General features: G+C 47.5%; 1 protein-coding gene and 2 non-coding genes across 3 annotated transcripts; all 3 read left to right on the top strand.

Annotated features, from left to right (window-relative positions):
• The first annotated feature begins 41 nt into the window (after nucleotides 1-41).
• On the top strand, nucleotides 42-4,788 carry RPSA (ribosomal protein SA). The gene is made up of 7 exons (XM_032106195.1): nucleotides 42-141; nucleotides 386-553; nucleotides 1,576-1,694; nucleotides 2,922-3,167; nucleotides 4,007-4,135; nucleotides 4,381-4,549; nucleotides 4,644-4,788. The coding sequence occupies exons 1-7, from the start codon at nucleotides 72-74 to the stop codon at nucleotides 4,736-4,738; spliced, it is 996 nt and encodes a 331-aa protein (XP_031962086.1). The 5' UTR covers nucleotides 42-71; the 3' UTR covers nucleotides 4,739-4,788.
• Nucleotides 2,251-2,412, top strand: LOC116436078. The gene has a single exon (XR_004236921.1). It is a non-coding gene; the product is annotated as a small nucleolar RNA SNORA62/SNORA6 family (small nucleolar RNA).
• On the top strand, nucleotides 3,338-3,496 carry LOC116436071. Its single transcript, XR_004236917.1, has one exon. It is a non-coding gene; the product is annotated as a small nucleolar RNA SNORA62/SNORA6 family (small nucleolar RNA).
• Nucleotides 4,789-16,001: the final 11,213 nt, after the last annotated feature.

The raw sequence follows: 16,001 nt of genomic DNA, 5'->3' as shown, positions 1-16,001 counted from the left end.
GGGGAGCGCGGGGAGGCGCCGCTGGAGCGCAGCCCCGCCCCGGAGGCGCCTATTGGCTGGCGAGGCTATATATGGGCGTCGGGCGGGGCCGCGCTTCCTCTCGGCTCCGCGCCGCCCGGGCCTCCACACGGCGTTGTCAGCGTGAGTCGGGGCCGCCGGGCGGGGGGCGCGGGGATGGCCGGGGGAGCGTTCCCGGCCCTGCGGTAACGCCGGCGGGTTCTGCCCGCCCCGCTGCGCCGCCGGCGGCCGGGCCTGGCCTGGCCAGGCGGCGGGGAAGGCCGAGGCCTGCCGGGTGTAGCGCGGGAGGCGGCCCAAGATGGCGGCCGGGGCGGCTGGGCCTCGTGGCGCGTCCCCCCCGGGCTGAGCCGGGTCCCTGTGCCCGCAGGTTCCCTGTCGTTGCTTCCAAAGGGAAACCCCACAATGTCCGGAGGCCTCGATGTCCTGCAGATGAAGGAGGAGGATGTCCTCAAATTCCTCGCTGCCGGGACCCACCTGGGAGGTACCAACCTCGACTTCCAGATGGAGCAGTACATCTACAAAAGGAAGAGCGATGGTAAATAGGCGGGAGAGGTGGCCCGGGTTGGGCAGCTGTGATCTTGTGGGCACAGCTGGGAGGAGCAGGAAAGTGCTTGTGCTCTTTAGCATGGCTTCTCCATGGCCTGAAAGGAGCAGATGCCTTTGATGACCAAACAGTGTTAACTCAGAGAAGTAGAATGAAATACAGATTTTGGAACAATTCTCCTAGTTCTTGACTATCTTGATTGTGGAATTTGGTAAATCACTCACAGCTGGTTTGGGCAATTTTGCTAGTTCTTGACTAAATTAACAAAATGGTTTTAATATCTTAGTAATGATTCCTCCTTGTTTGCATTGGTCTTCAATCTAAGCTGCCCTCTTTTTAAAAAAAAAAGGTTAAAGCTCATACCAGGTGTAGGTTCTTGGTGGCAGATGCTGGAATGTGTGACCTTAAAACCATAAGGGGACAATTTTCCTTGGAGTAGCTTTCCACTAGCTAGAATGAGGCTAGAATGTCATTTCATATGGGACATTGAGGTGCTGGAGCATGTACAGAGAAGGGCAGCAAAGCTTTTAAAAGGTCTAGAAAACCTCGTGAGGAATGACTGAAGGAGCTTTGTTTAGTCTTGGGAAGAAGAAGCTTAGAGGGGACCTTATCGTTCTCTACAACTTCCTGAAAGAAGGGGCCAGGCTCTTTTACCTGCCAGCAGTCAGAGGACCTGAGGAAATGGCCTTAAGATGAGACAAAGAAGTTTCAGATTAGATAATAGAAAAAAAAAAAAAATCACTGCTTGGGTGATCAGACAGTGGAATAGGTTGCCCAGTCACCTTTAAGAGGGACCTGGATATGGTTCTGGGTGTTATGGTTTAGTGGTTACAGTGACCCTGCTGGGTGAGCGGTTGGATGGGATGATCTTAAAGGTCTCTTCCAACTTTGATGATGATTCTATGAATTTTGGAGTAACCACAGCCATGTGACAGGTTTAATAGCAGAAGAGTGCTATCCTGTTTTAGCATCTTGTATTTGGTGGGTCCTCTAAAGCCTTTTGTTGCCAACAGGTATTTACATCATCAATCTGAAAAGGACCTGGGAAAAGCTGCTCCTGGCAGCTCGTGCCATTGTTGCCATTGAGAACCCAGCTGATGTGAGCGTCATTTCTTCCAGGAACACTGGACAGGTATGGACATCAGGAAGCCTGCAGTCTTGGCAGCAGGACTCCCCTGCCATGCATCGTTGCCTGCCAGTGACAGCTTGGCGATAATAGGCAATAACACCAGTTTTAACTATAGGAATGCTTTCTGTAAACATGGTTTTTGTGTTGCACTTGGCAGCTTAAAACCTACTCCCCATTTCAGGGTGTTTGAGGACTTCTTTTTCTTCCATATCCTTCTTCCTGTTGGATTTCTGTCATACTAGTAGTCAGTCCCCTGGTGGCCCCTTCTTCCCTGAAATACTGTGTGTCATTGGCACTGAATTTTTGGGGGCAGTAAGCACGTGATACAAAAGTTGTCAAAGAAGAAATTTTCTCTGTTACTGAGGAAGGTATATTTGTAATTTTAACTCTAAATTTTTAGCAAAAACATTCTGTTGTAGAAGGTGATAACCTTTAAATCTTGCTAGTCACTGGAGTTTTTGAGCTTAGTTTCTTTAGGTAATTGCAGGTGGGGCCACAAATGTTTAGGGAGATTCAGGGGTGGGTTTCTGAAAGGAAATTTGGTTTCCCGTGGGCTTGATGTGCACGCTATTAAAGCTTGATGCTGAGGTCAGTTTCTGGCCGATGAGCTCTCAAGTGTCGGAAGTGTGCGACAGCAAAGGATGGCAGGGTTTTCGCTAACGCCAGGAGAGGGAGGGACTCCCTCTAGGATTGGAGTTTGATAGTAGGCCCTGCCACATGCCTGAGAAGTTAAAAGCTGTTGTAATTGAATAAGAACTGCCAACTGCAATTTCAATGGACACAGCTACAATTTGTGTGTATTTACTGCTGAGTTTTTTCCTGTAGTTCCTTCAAGTTCCTGGATAATGAAAGGATGTAGAAATAGTGGAAGAAAATGTGCTTTGCTTTTTTCGTAAGCTTTTTGTTTTATTCCCCTTTTCACGATCTGATTATGAGAGTTTAAAGTAGAGCTTGCCAATAACTTTAGGGGAAGAGAAGGCCTTTTTCCATATCGTGACTTCCCGCTTTGCTGGTGGATATGATCTTTTAAACTCATGGTGTAGCTCTTTTCAGTAACATTTTTATTTGGTCTCCTTCTGAGGTGGTGAGCCCTGATTTCACAGGAATTGACACAAATAGTTCAGTTAAATTTCGTGCATGTTCACTGACAGTGACCTGGTTGAAATGCAGTTTTCTGGCTTGGTTGAAATGCACTTCTTCTGCTTCACCTTTGCCATGTCCCTTTTGCAGCGTGCGGTTCTGAAGTTTGCTGCTGCCACTGGGGCTACTCCTATTGCCGGGCGTTTCACCCCTGGCACCTTCACAAACCAGATCCAGGCGGCTTTCCGTGAGCCACGGCTCCTGGTGGTTACAGATCCCCGGGCTGATCACCAGCCGCTGACAGAGGCGTCCTACGTCAACATCCCCACCATCGCCCTGTGCAACACCGACTCCCCGCTGCGCTACGTGGATATCGCTATTCCCTGCAATAACAAGGTAACACTTCATTCTGGCATTCCAGGCAGCTTCCTCCAGAGCATGCCCTGGGCTTCCAAGATGGATACTTTCTGCAAGGGAGGGTTGGCTTGTATCTCACCAGTTTCCTTGGGGGATGAGCTAACTAATGTCTCCTGCAAACTGGCAGGCGGGTGGGGAGGAGAAAATAAACTGCACACAGTTGGAGCTTGGAGCTGAGGCTGGTTTCTGGCCAAGGAACTCTCAAGTGTAGGACGTGTGCTATAGTAACCTGGCAGGATTTTTCGCTGACGCCATGAGGGTCTTTGTGGCCCAATGAGTGGAGTTTGATAGTCCTTCTTGCCACAGATCATGAATAAGCATGAAAGATAAAGTGAGCTGAGGGAGAGACTGCTCTGAAACATTACCTTGCCAGAAATCACCTGAAACGTAAAGTCTAGGAAGATGAGAAGCTATCTTTGATCTTTATCTAGATGTCAGTCACCAAAACTAGTGTAAGCCACACGTGAGGATGTGTGTAAGCTTTGTTTATTTGGTCAAGTTTTCGATTTCTTCATTCTTGAGTATGTGGTGAGCATTATCCCTGTCTTTTGGATGAGATTCACGTGAGAGTGGTGAGCCACATGAAACTCCATAACAGGAGAGTTACTTCAGGCCGTGTTGTAATGGCGCCATGACTTATGAAAATGCCAGTGGGAACTTGAAAAGTTGCCCTTTTTTTGAGCCCAAGTACATAAGTTTGGCATTGGCAAGTAATGTACTTCACCAAGCAAGAACCTTGGATTGGGTGCAAATGAGTCTTTTGCTCTTTCTGCAAAAGTTTAGTTACAGCAACTCTTAGCTACTTTTTTCTGTTCCAGGGAGCCCACTCAGTGGGTCTGATGTGGTGGATGCTGGCTCGGGAGGTGCTGCGCATGCGTGGCACCATCTCCCGTGAGCACCCTTGGGAAGTCATGCCTGACTTGTACTTCTACAGGGATCCCGAGGAGGTAGGAGCCTCATGGCAGGAAGTGTGTCTCTCTCTCTGAGATGTTTTGCTTGTGCTCCTATCCTGTGGTCCCGCGTGTCTGCTGTCGAGGACAAGTTTTGCCAATATAATGATTGCATTTCACACTTTAATGTGGTGGCTGGTTAATTGTACTGCAAGTTGGTGCCTGTTGCCTGATATTTGATAGTAAGGGTTGTGTTCTGGGTTGTGTTCCTGGGAGACTCAGGCTGGGCTCTTGCATTGCAGATTGAAAAGGAGGAGCAGGCGGCTGCCGAGAAAGCAGTGACGAAGGAGGAATTCCAGACTGAATGGACGGCCCCAGCACCTGAATTCACTGCTCCTCCTCAGCCTGAGGTTGCAGATTGGTCTGAGGGAGTGCAGGTCCCGTCTGTGCCCATCCAGCAGTTTCCTACAGGTCAGTTTGGGGAGGTGTATGTGGGAGGGAGTGAGGGGTATTGTGGGTGGAGGGAGCTGGGGAGCACTAAGTATTGTTGTCTTTGTGATTGCAGAGGACTGGAGTGCCCAGCCTGCCACCGAGGACTGGTCAGCAGCTCCCACAGCCCAAGCTACTGAGTGGGTTGGCACTGCCACAGAATGGTCTTAACTTCAGCCCTGCTGTACTGTGAGAGAAATAAAGGCTGGTTTAGTACACGCTGTGCTGGTACTGCGTTTGTAGAGTTGTTGGCTGGTGGTGCATGGGTAGCATGGGGCACAGTCCTCAGCCAAGAGCAGGGTGTCTGTTACACCCTGCTGAATGGAGCTGGGGGCTGTGGGCTTTGTCCCTGCCTGCAGCAGCTCACTGGGCTGCCCCTCCTGTCTGTGTCAGTGTCTGGGGCTGGTTTCACATTTCCCTGCTTCCCTGGCTCCGCCCAGGTGAGGAGCTGGCAGTGTGTGTACTCTCCAGAGAGGAGATGGTGACATGGAGCAAAGCAGTTTGCTTTTGGTTGATTTTTTTTTTTTTTTAGCAGCCCCACTGGGCCCACCCAAATGGGCTGTTCTTGTCATTCTCCTTGGGGTTTCACACCTTTGCAGGGTGTTCTGGTGACCAGGTGTGGGAGGTGGCCTGACTGCACAGTGTGGAGAACAGAGCCCTTGAGTGGCAGCTGCTCCTCTGTTGGAGTCCTAGCTTTAGCATCAGTATTATCAATTACTTCTTCAAAAGTACTGCAGGAATCTTCAAGAAAAAAACCACCATATTAATTCATCTGCTTCAATTCTTGAGGATTATATTGCTGTGATTATTGGCAGTAATGGAAGGTAAACCCTTCACCATGAGAAATGAGGTTTTGTTTGTTGGAGGTGAAGATTGCTCAGATTGGATCCTTTTTTCCATATTTGTGTGGTTGCAGATTCTCCTTTTTGTACCTTCAGCACTGCCAATCAACCTGTAAAAGAATCTTTTCTCTTGACATGTGCTCATTTCATTTTGCTGTAATAGTGCATATTAGCAGTAAAAAAAGCCTAAAGCAAGTTATGCATATTACTGCACAGTATCTGTCCAAAGGAGACTGATCTTTCTTCTTCTTGTCTTTACCTATTACATGCAAGGTGACTAAAGATTTTGTTGATAATGAACAGTATTTAGCCAAGAGGCAGGTGAGCACTTCATTTGTTCCTGAAAGAGCCCTCCCTGTTCTGTTTGTGCACCGTGTCCCTCAGATGTGTGCTTGTGGCACATCCTCCAGTACTTTACTTTCCAGCACCCTTCAGGGGGAGGCTCCTTCCTGCCACCTGAGGTCTGTCACTTGTGTGTTGGGTGGATTGAGAGCCTGGTCATTTTGGGACTAAGGTTGGGTGTTGTGGGTGGATTGAGAGCCTGGTCATTTTGGGACTAAGGTTGGGTGTTGTAGCTGGATTGAGGACAGCCTGTACAGCACCTGCTGATTGACTCCCCAGATCTGAGATTACCCCAAAAGGTTTGTTGGCCTGGACTTTGTATTCACTCTGCCACATTAAAAATTTGCAAACTCAGAGCACAGTCTTACCCGTACACTGAATCTCTGCTCCTACTGTTTCACCATTGTCCCTTTTCTTCATCTGTTGTGTAACTTCTTCATGCGAATGTATTCCTGCTAATGAGTGTGTAGAAGTCATCAGACAGCTCCTGTGTGGGTGATGGTGCTGTTTTAAGTCGATCACTTCTGAGTACTTGCTACTGAAATATTCCTGGAGTGTTTCTGGAATGTGGCTGTTTTCATTTAAGTATTTCCTTAAGTATCACTTCGACTTTCATGATTGTTGGTCTTAGAACTGAGGACTGGCAGTGGCAGGTGGATGTGCACAGCCTGGTCAGGAGGCAGATCGCTGCATGTGGGTTCAGAATCACCGTGTTGGGTTAATTAACTGGGGTAGAGTGGGAGAGCTCGTTTGCCTGCAGCACTGGAGAGGGGATGAATAGCAGCCTTTCAGAGAAGGAGGCAGCCTTGGCTGTGACAGCAGAGGATGCATTGCAGGAAGGCTGTGATCCTCAGCGTGCCAGAGGCCCAGGGAAGGAAAGGTCTCAGCACATGAGTGGAGACAGCAGCAGAGACATAGCAGAAGATCCTACATCTGAGAGCTTCCCCTGTGGCAAATACCTGGCAGATGTAATCTATTGAGGCAGTGTAGAGGAGCAGGTAGAGGAGGCAGGAGCAAATCCTAGAGACACTGGCTTGTTTATTATTGCATTTTCTTTTCTGGCAAGTGCAGTGTTGATGTTGAATAAGGCCATCAGAGAACTTGTAACTGTGTTGTTCTGAATTGATCTGATTTGACCCAAAATGGCTTAGGCAGAGGTCTCTGTATAGTGACAATTTCCACTGAGGGTCATGGTAGTGTTTCCTTTCTCTGTGACCTTCTCTTTGTGGTTGATTTGGGTTGATGGAGCTGGGTTAAATGGAGCTAGGTGTGCTTCTTAGGATAGCCTTCTTCCAGAGTTGGTCTCAACAGGAGCTGGCTGGTGTTGCTGAGCATCGTGTAACCCCTCTGGAGAAATGAGCTGTTGGAGGCCTTGCCAATGTGCTACTGTGTGATCCATGAATCTCTCACACACGTGCTCTCTAGTTCCCTCCCTAATTTATATGCCACCATTCACAGATGTTCCTTTCCCACTCCAGTCATTTCTTTGCCCACTTCTTTGCCCAAATAATCACAATATTTTTAGTATCCATGTATTACTGTAGGATTATACCAAGGCTTTTCTTTTGTAGGAAGCAAAGGGTTTTATGCACAGTTAAAGAGATTCATCTCTCTGCTTAAATCCAGGCTGCAAAAATGTTCCACTCATTGCATCTGTAGTCTGTTTTGCTTTGTAAAACTGAACAAGGCTATGGTATGTTTGATGCTGACTTTCAGGAGTATGGTGTACTCATATTGTGAGCCTGTTTATTGAAGTCCGTGCACCATGTAAGTAAGCATGGAAAGGAAACTTAAGGTGTGTGTGATTGATGAATTCACCTCACTGCTCCTCTTAGGAGGCTTCCTCCCCACCCAGGACTATGAGCATCTAGTTGGAGTGGATCATGTAATATAAATTTTTTTTTCTTCCTTGGATTAATAGCATCTTGATGGAGATAGACTCCATGGAGTAAAGCGCATGGCAAATTTGCAACTGTCATGAATGCAGCACTCTCCAAAGCTGTGTCTCTTGAACCTTCTTTGGACAGATGAAGTATCTTGAGCATGTATGTCCTGGCAGAGGGAGCAAAAAGAAAGATTCCAGATTTATCTCATTATTGCTAGAGGACCAAGGTGTTGCTGGAGCATCTCCCCCCTGTCCTGCAGCTTCCAAAGAGACATCAGCCAGCATTTCAGGCATTTTCTTTCCTCTAGCTAATGCTTGGCACTGCCAGCTCCCAGCCCTTGCAGCCTAGAGCTTGTGAAAACCACAAAGCCTCAGAGCTGGTGAAAACCTCATCTGCATCGAGTCTGTATGGCAGGTAAAGGTAGAACAGTGTTACAGTTGTGTGTTGCGCTGGGAGTAAAGAACTTTATTGATTATCAGCCCTGCAAAGAGGCAGACTGATAAACACCTTGGGCATGGGTAGAGTTGCTATGTCACAACACTGATTTTCTCAGTTCCTTGCTTTGTGGGGCACTGATTTCTGAACCTGTTTTCCTTTGGTTTTTTAGTACTTGTGGTTTTAAGAACACTCACTACCATTTTTCTGCTGTCCAGCTTAAGCATGTCATTTTTATTTATACTTTATTTACACTCAGTAGTCAATGATGAACAAAACTACATAGTGAAGATGCCTTTTTGATTGTTATCTCTGTAGCTGAAAGAACATGTCTTTTCTGAGCTGCTGCTTAAATCTTCAGTTTATAAAGTGTTAATAAAGACTTGAGTTCAACTGATGTGTCTTCTCATGTGACAGAGTCCTAAATATTTCTGTCAGTGTTTGTTTCACTGGCTACAAGATTGCTTTTATTAGTTCTGTTCAAGCATGAATAAAATAAATTCTAAACGGATGCAGGATGCATCCTTTGAAGTTATGGCTCCCTAACCATGCTTTGAGGGCCAGAAAAACCTGCTTTGGTAGAAAACCTTAGTCTTCACGCTAAATGCCATTGCACCACATGCGGAAGGGTTCCTTGGGTTGTGTAACACAGCTCACTCCTCATTTTGGTACAGTCACAGCTGGTGACTTGGGCAGGACAGGGGGGTACCACAGTGCACAGGGACGGCCTGTGCCCACTACCTGTAGTATGGCGCTTGGGGTTTAGCAGCTCAGAGGGGGAGAACAGGGTGTATTGTATGGGCCAGAGGTGGATGCTGAGGACTGAAACAACATTTTGGGTGCTCAATGGGACTATACACTGTTCCATTGCGTATGTGGGTCAGGGTCAGATTTAGGGTTTTGCAAAGCAGGGAGCTCAGCATGAGAGGTGTGGCACGACTCAAGTCTCAGAGCTGCTCTGCCACGAGGACAGTTGTGTCTAAGATTGGGGCAGGCTTTTGCCGTAACAGGAGTGCTGGCACTGTTCCTTCCTGTGCTGCAGCTGGGGATGTCAGGGTGCGGCCGTACAGCCTGGAAAGCTGCTGTAAAGCTCAAGTTCTCACTTGGAGTGTTGAATTTGTTAGCATTGCCCAAGGAACTGGGTCCAGAGTGTTTGCAACCTTACCTCTGGAGAGCCCAGGGGATGCTCAGAGTGGAGGAGATGGTCTGGATGTTTGCCTTTTGGGTCTGAACTAGGTCAGGACGACCACACCAGCCTTTGCCACTCAGACGCTGGCATGGCGACAGAAGTGGCTTTCCGGGAGCAGGCAAACACCCGAGCATCGCTCCCACCTGGCAGGTGTTAGGATGGTGGTGCGTTGCGGAACTGCAAAATACGAGTGTGCGGATCGCTTCTCAGTCTCCAGTAGATGGGGCTGTTATTCCTGGTTTGTCCTTATCTCGGCCGCCGCTGGCAGCGTGGCAGGAGAGCCGGACAGAGCCGACACCCGGGGAGGGAAGGTACAAAGCTGCCCCTGGCCTGGCATTTTGACTTCCTGTACCAGAATGGTGCCGTCTCACAGGGACCATAAGATGCTTAAAAAACCCCCAATCAACCAAAATCCTACTATTTTTCTATAAGTGTCTGAATGTTAAACTTGTTGCCTCCATGCTCAGCTGCAAACCTTGATCTTGATTTTAATTTCCCGAAGGGAGCAAGTGTGGGATGCTGCTGGCTGCAAGTGCTCCTAGTTGAAGAAAGTCCGTGTTGGAACCTTTCTAACTCATCTTTTCTGTTTGGTTTGTTGCTTCCAGCATTTTCTAGAATGACTTGTCTTCTCCCTAGTACTCCCAAAGCTCCCAGGTATACAATTCACTGCACCTGTTGGCTTTGTTTATGTATGAAAAAATTAAGCAGCACATGCAGAGAGGGAATCAACTGTGTGCCATTTCCCCCCACTTGTTATTTTGCTGTTAGAGGCTCTAATTTGAGTGGAAAGATTAAAAAAAAAAAAAAAAAAAGGCAGCACCACTTCCCTCTCTGCAGCGTCTTTTCTGAAGGCTCCTTTAAGCCACATTCCTGCTGCCAGCTGAGTAGGGTTTTATGAGCCCCAGGTGCCATGGGTTGAAGTGTCTCCTACCATTTTCTCACAAGGACAGGTGTGGGGCAGGAGTGAATGTGCTGTTGGCTTTTCTTCTCGGCTTTGTGAGGCAAACCCACTTTGTCTGCTGTAAGCAGCCAGTGGTTCTCCATCATCTCTCTCAGAAGGGCTGAGAAGTCTAGCAATTAGTTTTTCTGATTTCAAGGGTTCAGCCCTTTGAAAAAGTTTGGGATAAAATTCAAGTCATACTTCGTTTCCCTAAGTGTGTCTTGGATTCCTCCTTGACTCCTATGCTGCCCCTACTTCTTGTTTTAAATTTTATTTTTGTTCTGTGAAAGCTACATGTCTGTGTTTATTGTTTCAGAATGAGAACTGGGATTTCTCAAACCATACCTTGAATATAGAAGAAGGAACTTCATAAAATGTCAAATCTGAGACTTGTGATTTAAAATATGCCAAGTTATCAACTCTTGAGTAGTGCCCCAGTGGGTTGAGTGCTCTGTGAAGCCATTCTTTTGTGGCCTGTGCTGTCTCTACTCTCCTAGGATCCGAGGGATGGAGCTTGCTCTGTTAAGGTAAGTGTCAAGCTTCTGCATTTCTTCAAATTTTATTTTAAATCTTCTACCATTACAAGAACAGTGGATTGACCTTCCCTTCTAGTGTCCATTTGGTAGGCACTGCTCTTCTGCTGATAAGATAATTGCAACACAAAATACGGAGGGGAGCAGTGAGTGCCTCCCATGGGGCAGTGTAAGCCCGAGGGGAGCAGAGTGGGCATCAGGCACAGAGCAGCTGCCCTGTTGCTCTCCAAGGCTGGGGTGAGCTCAGCAGCTGCTGGAGCTGCTCATGCAATATACTGCTGGTACTATAGGGACCCCTGTGGCAAACGTGTGCTTGGCACATCTTCCTGGTTAGGTGAGATTTAAGGGATGCTGTCTAGGATGCATCTGGGTGTTGTGGAGCCCCCAAAACTGCCCAGAGGCTCCCTTCTCACCTGTGGCTGGGTGGAAGAGTAGTCTCACAAGTAGTTTAAACAGATGTTACTTTCAGAGGCTCTGCCTTGCCTTCTATGTTCTTTCCTCTGAATTCAAAGTCTGGTGGTGGCAGGAAAGAGGAAACACTTTATTTTAGGTGGAGATTTGTTTTTTCTCCTGGACTTTGGGTTGGAGGAGTACTGTGAGCAATGTATGTCTGGTTCATCCCGAACAATGGGGTGGTTTGGGCTGTTTGATGGATCACCAGTTCAGATACACTACTTGGCTTCACTGGCACCATGGTAGTGTTGCAGACCCAGCGGTGACTTGTCCTGTTCCAGCACAACTAGTTCAGCTCCTCAGAGCCAGCCAAAGACCATTAAAAGCTACGTACCCTCCAAGTTACTGGCACAGGCATTTGGGAGGACATAAAGTGCTGAAAGGGCAGGTGAGTGACACTGGACTTTCCCCAGAGATGGGTTACAACAGATTTCCACCCTTTCTGCTCAAGGGAATTGCTTTTGTCCACAGGTCAGTGCTCAGGGCAGTGCTAAGCCAGATGTTTACCCACTGCTGGCTCTCTGATGCTGTGGCACAACCCCATACTATGTGGGCATGAAGACAGAGGTGTGGAAAGTTGAGCAGAAGCTGCAGAGAGTTCCCCAGGCAGAGCTGGAGCTGCTTGTGAAGAAAATCTTGCCAGCGGCTCATTTGTTACATTTGCAAATGCAGTATCAAAATGCTGCGGCAGCCTTTTCCTCCAAAAACTGCTGGGCGTCTTGAGGAGCAGAAGCTGAGTTTGTCAAGGCCCTCTGCAAAAGCCCTGCAGCCCTGGCCTTGGAGCTGTTTCCATGCTGCAGCAGCTGCTGATGGAGCTGGGGGACCTGCAAGCCGCAGCGGTGCTGCTGTGGTGGCAGTGAAGCTCCGTTGATGTTCAGGCAGTGTTTGTGCTGCTCTGTCCAAGCTGCTGTAGCAAAGTGCTCTGGCTAATGAAGAAGGCATGATTTTTATTATGGTGGTGGCGTTTTTTCCTCTCTTCCTGGTCCTGAGCCCTCCAGGTACATTATTAAAATAAATCTGATAATAGCCTTCATATTCTGAAGATCCTGAACATCTGCCAAGGCACTGAATTATTTACTGCTGCTGCTATCCAAAAAAACCCAGAAGTCCCATATGTGTGAAATGTTTCTTAATTAGATGAAGGTTTGGATCTGGAGGCTTTTGTAGGAAAAGCCTTGGCTCCTCCAAACAACTTTGCTATGAGGGAGGGAGAGAGAATGGAGGAAGGAGGAGGGCACAGCTGCTTGGGATGTTTCTGCAGCTGCTCTTCCCTGGAAAAATGAGTTAGTAATGCCATTAAAATAATGTTCCACCTCCTACTAACCTTATCTGTACACTCGATGGCTGTGATGGTTTGTCTGTCCTCAAGCAGTCCAGGTAACAGGGCTGCGCCTCTATGGTTGTTTTCATTTTATTTTCAACTGAGCTGAAGTTATTTTTTCTCCCTCCCACATTGCCAGGAGAGGGATGACATTGGCAGCTTGTGCAAGCATTGCTCAGTTCCTAATGGAGAAGCTCTCCTGCTTTTATATCCTGCAGCTGTTTCCTTGAAAAGCTTTTTCACTGCCTTGTACAGCAGTGTTGGGTACAGTGTGCCCTTACCCCCACGCTGGCCCTAAGACAGGTGCAGGGCTGTTGAATTTCTTACCCTCTTGATTTCCCAGCTCTGAGCTGGGTTAAAGGATGCTAAATCCCACTCTCGTTGCCTTGGGCATGAGCCTCCAGGGAGCACAGCTGAGCTCAGCACTGGGGCTTCTTGCGTCCCACTGTTGCTCTCCTGCCTGGGTCTGGTCCCCAGGAGGTGGAGAAGACTCTCAGTGGTTGTCCTTTTCCTCCCCTTGGCTTCTCTGCTACCTTCAGGTGACTTTTGTCCATTTGGTCTTTCCGGGGGGTTTGAGGCTGATGCACATGAAGCCTCTGCTTGATGCTGGGAAATGGCATCCATCCCTCCATCCATCCCTCCCTCCTTCCCTCCCTCCCTCCCTGTCGGCTCTCCTCCCTCCACCTGCGTGCTTGGAGCACCAGCTGCAGAGAAATCTCTGTGCTTCAGTGCTCTCTGGTTTTTCTGTCAATCATGAAGGAGTGGTGCAGAAAATAATACCAATTCTGAAACATTTTAAAAATCCACTCATCTTGATCTCAGTGCCTGAAACACAGACATGTGGGAGCTTGGTGACTTCTGTTTGCTGAGGTCATGGAGGATGTGGGTATTCCCTGAGTAGCACCATGTGGTACCAATTTAAGATTTAGAGACAATGCTCACAAGTGAGTTTGGATGTTTGTAGATGTCTGAATGGAATGGAACCCCAGGGAGTTGGGTGCTGTGACTGCAGCAAAGCCAAGCCTCCCTGCATTAGCTCAACGCAGCATTGTGTTGGTATAGTCCGTTTAAAACACAAGGCTGAATTCTGATTCAGCATTGATGACTACATTGTGTGAGAAATGGGCCAGGACCTAGAAAACCTGGGGTTTCAGAGTCACTTTTTTCCCCAGGGGAAAACTGAATCTGAGCATTTGGGAGTGATAAAGCCTTGGCTGCAGATGAAGCCAGGCTGCCACCTGCCAAAGGACAAGCTGCTGCCTCAGGGCTCAGGCAAATGGAAAGAAAACCATGACAGAGAGGAAAAAAATCCCCACGGCTGTCAGGCTGAAGAGCTGATAACATTGCATGCAGCATGAATCAAAATGGGGGAAATCGCTCTTTTAAAATCTTTTGGCAAGCACTTCATTTTTTTCTTACCAGGACATTGCTGCTTTGAAGAGATGTGGTTTAGAGAGGTAGGGGGGTCAGGCTCCAAGGTCCCTGTCTGACCTGCTTGAGTGGCAGCAAAAGCGCTGATACATGGCTGCAGAGAGGGGTCAGAACATGCTGGGGTGCAGGAAGATGGGAGACCTGCTGTACCCACAGCCTGCTGAGGTCAACTCAAGGGCCCACAGGACATTACGTTGATTCTTAGCACATCTTCACCAGCACAGAAGCCACTCTGATGCTCCTGACACTGTCAGAGGCCCTGCCTCGCTGGGCTTCTGCCAGTGCTGGTCTGTGAATGTCCACCTTTGAGCGGTGCAGCTGTTTCTAGAAATGACCCATTGGTTTCTCTGTATTTGAAAGCAAAACGCAATCACCTGATTTTTGAAGAAATTCTGAAGTCTCCTTTTATCTGTCTCTTGCTTGTATTTCCTGGAAGCAATTTAACATTCTGGTCTCTTTTATAAGCCAAAGATATCAAGAAAAGAGCTAGGTCTCCATGAATAAGCACAACACAGTATTTAAGCTCCTAATTCCTGTGAGGCAACAGATACTCAAGTGTTTTTCTTGGGTTAGACCTTTAAAGGGGAATCCTTTTTGAATCTGCCTCATGTCCGACCTAGCCAGACTCCTTTGCTCAGCTCCTTGAAGGTGGACATTCCCAGACTGGCACTGGCAGAGCTCCTGCCCAGCCAGGCAGGAGCTCATGGGGCTCCTCAAGCTTGTGGGACAGGATAAACTGATAAAATCCCAGTCTCCATCGCCAAGAATTTTTTCTGTGTGTCGGGAAGTGGTTTTTGGTTGTCTTCCTTGCCTGGATTTGTCAGAGGAAGTTTCTCAGCAGGTGCTGGTGCCAGTGCAGTTTGTGACCCTTGTCCCTGCAGTGGCTCTTGTGGTGTCTGGAGCCCGTCTGTAGGTGAGAGGTTTCTTTAGCTTAGATGTGCAGCTGACAACCCGCCTTAGCACCCTGAAAGAAACTAAGAATCCATCCCCAGAGCTGTTAACTGGTACAAGAAAACCCTCTCCCCTGTCCATGATCAGAGAAAGGTTCCAAAGAAGAAAAGAGGTGGATGACACACAGGACCTCTGCAGCTCACATTTTCAGGCAAGGTGACAATTTTATTTCTGTGGAGGTTTAGAATGTGTGATAAAGGGCTTTGCCATAGTGCAGGGTTAGCTATAGGATCAGAGGATGAAAGCTCAAGATGATCTTGACTGCTTGTTTGGAAAAAGTGAGGTTATCAGGAAAAAGAATGCTGTCAGTAGTGGTGGCATTCAGTGCTTGTTTCCCTTTCTCTCCTTGGAAAGCTTCATATAAGCTACCTGAAAATACAAGTTCAGGTGTTTCAAGGTTCCCTTTTGAAAAGAACTTACAGTCCTTCTGCAGCAAGAAGCTTTTTTTTCTGCTTTGGAGAAGCCAGGGTGCCTTGGTACTGAATACAAAACCAGTGTATGCTTTGCATTCTTTCCTGGGTTTCTGAGCAAACCTGTTTAATGGTGTCTACTGTTTTCTGTTCATTGAGAGTACAGAAAGCAGCTTGTCCTGTGTACAGCTGAGCACACTGTGATAGAAATGTCTGAGTTATGTTTTCTACCCTAATAGAATTGCACATTGTTATCCTCTTCACAGCTCATGTTTAGCCACGTTTTGCAAAATTGTCCTTTTAATTTTTTTTATTTTGCTGAGATTCCTGTTCATCAGTAACACTGAGCAGATGCTCTGCCTGGCCATGAAAACTAAAAACTGATGCCCAGGAGAGCTCCCTGTTTAAAACCAAACCTCTGATGAGTAGAATAATAAAATAATTAAGCTTAGAAATTTCCTTGTTTTTTTTATCAAAACCTTTTGGATGCAGTGTTTGAGCTAGTGGCAGTACAAGATGTGAAAAATTTGCAATGCAGAGGGTTCTTCTAGTCATCTATGAATGCAAGCTATAAGCTGTATGAGATGTTACTAGGAGGCTCCCAGTACTTACCACTGAGCTTTTATCTTTTTTTTTTTCTTTCCACTTGAAGCTAGACTGAGCCCCGGAGAAAGATTGAGATGGACATAGTCTTTCAACAA

Source organism: Corvus moneduloides, chromosome 1 (genome assembly GCF_009650955.1).
Source record: "Corvus moneduloides isolate bCorMon1 chromosome 1, bCorMon1.pri, whole genome shotgun sequence".
NCBI classification, from domain to species: domain Eukaryota; kingdom Metazoa; phylum Chordata; class Aves; order Passeriformes; family Corvidae; genus Corvus; species Corvus moneduloides.
The sequence above is the reverse complement of the archived record's forward strand: the minus strand, read 5'-3'. Positions and strand labels throughout refer to the sequence as shown.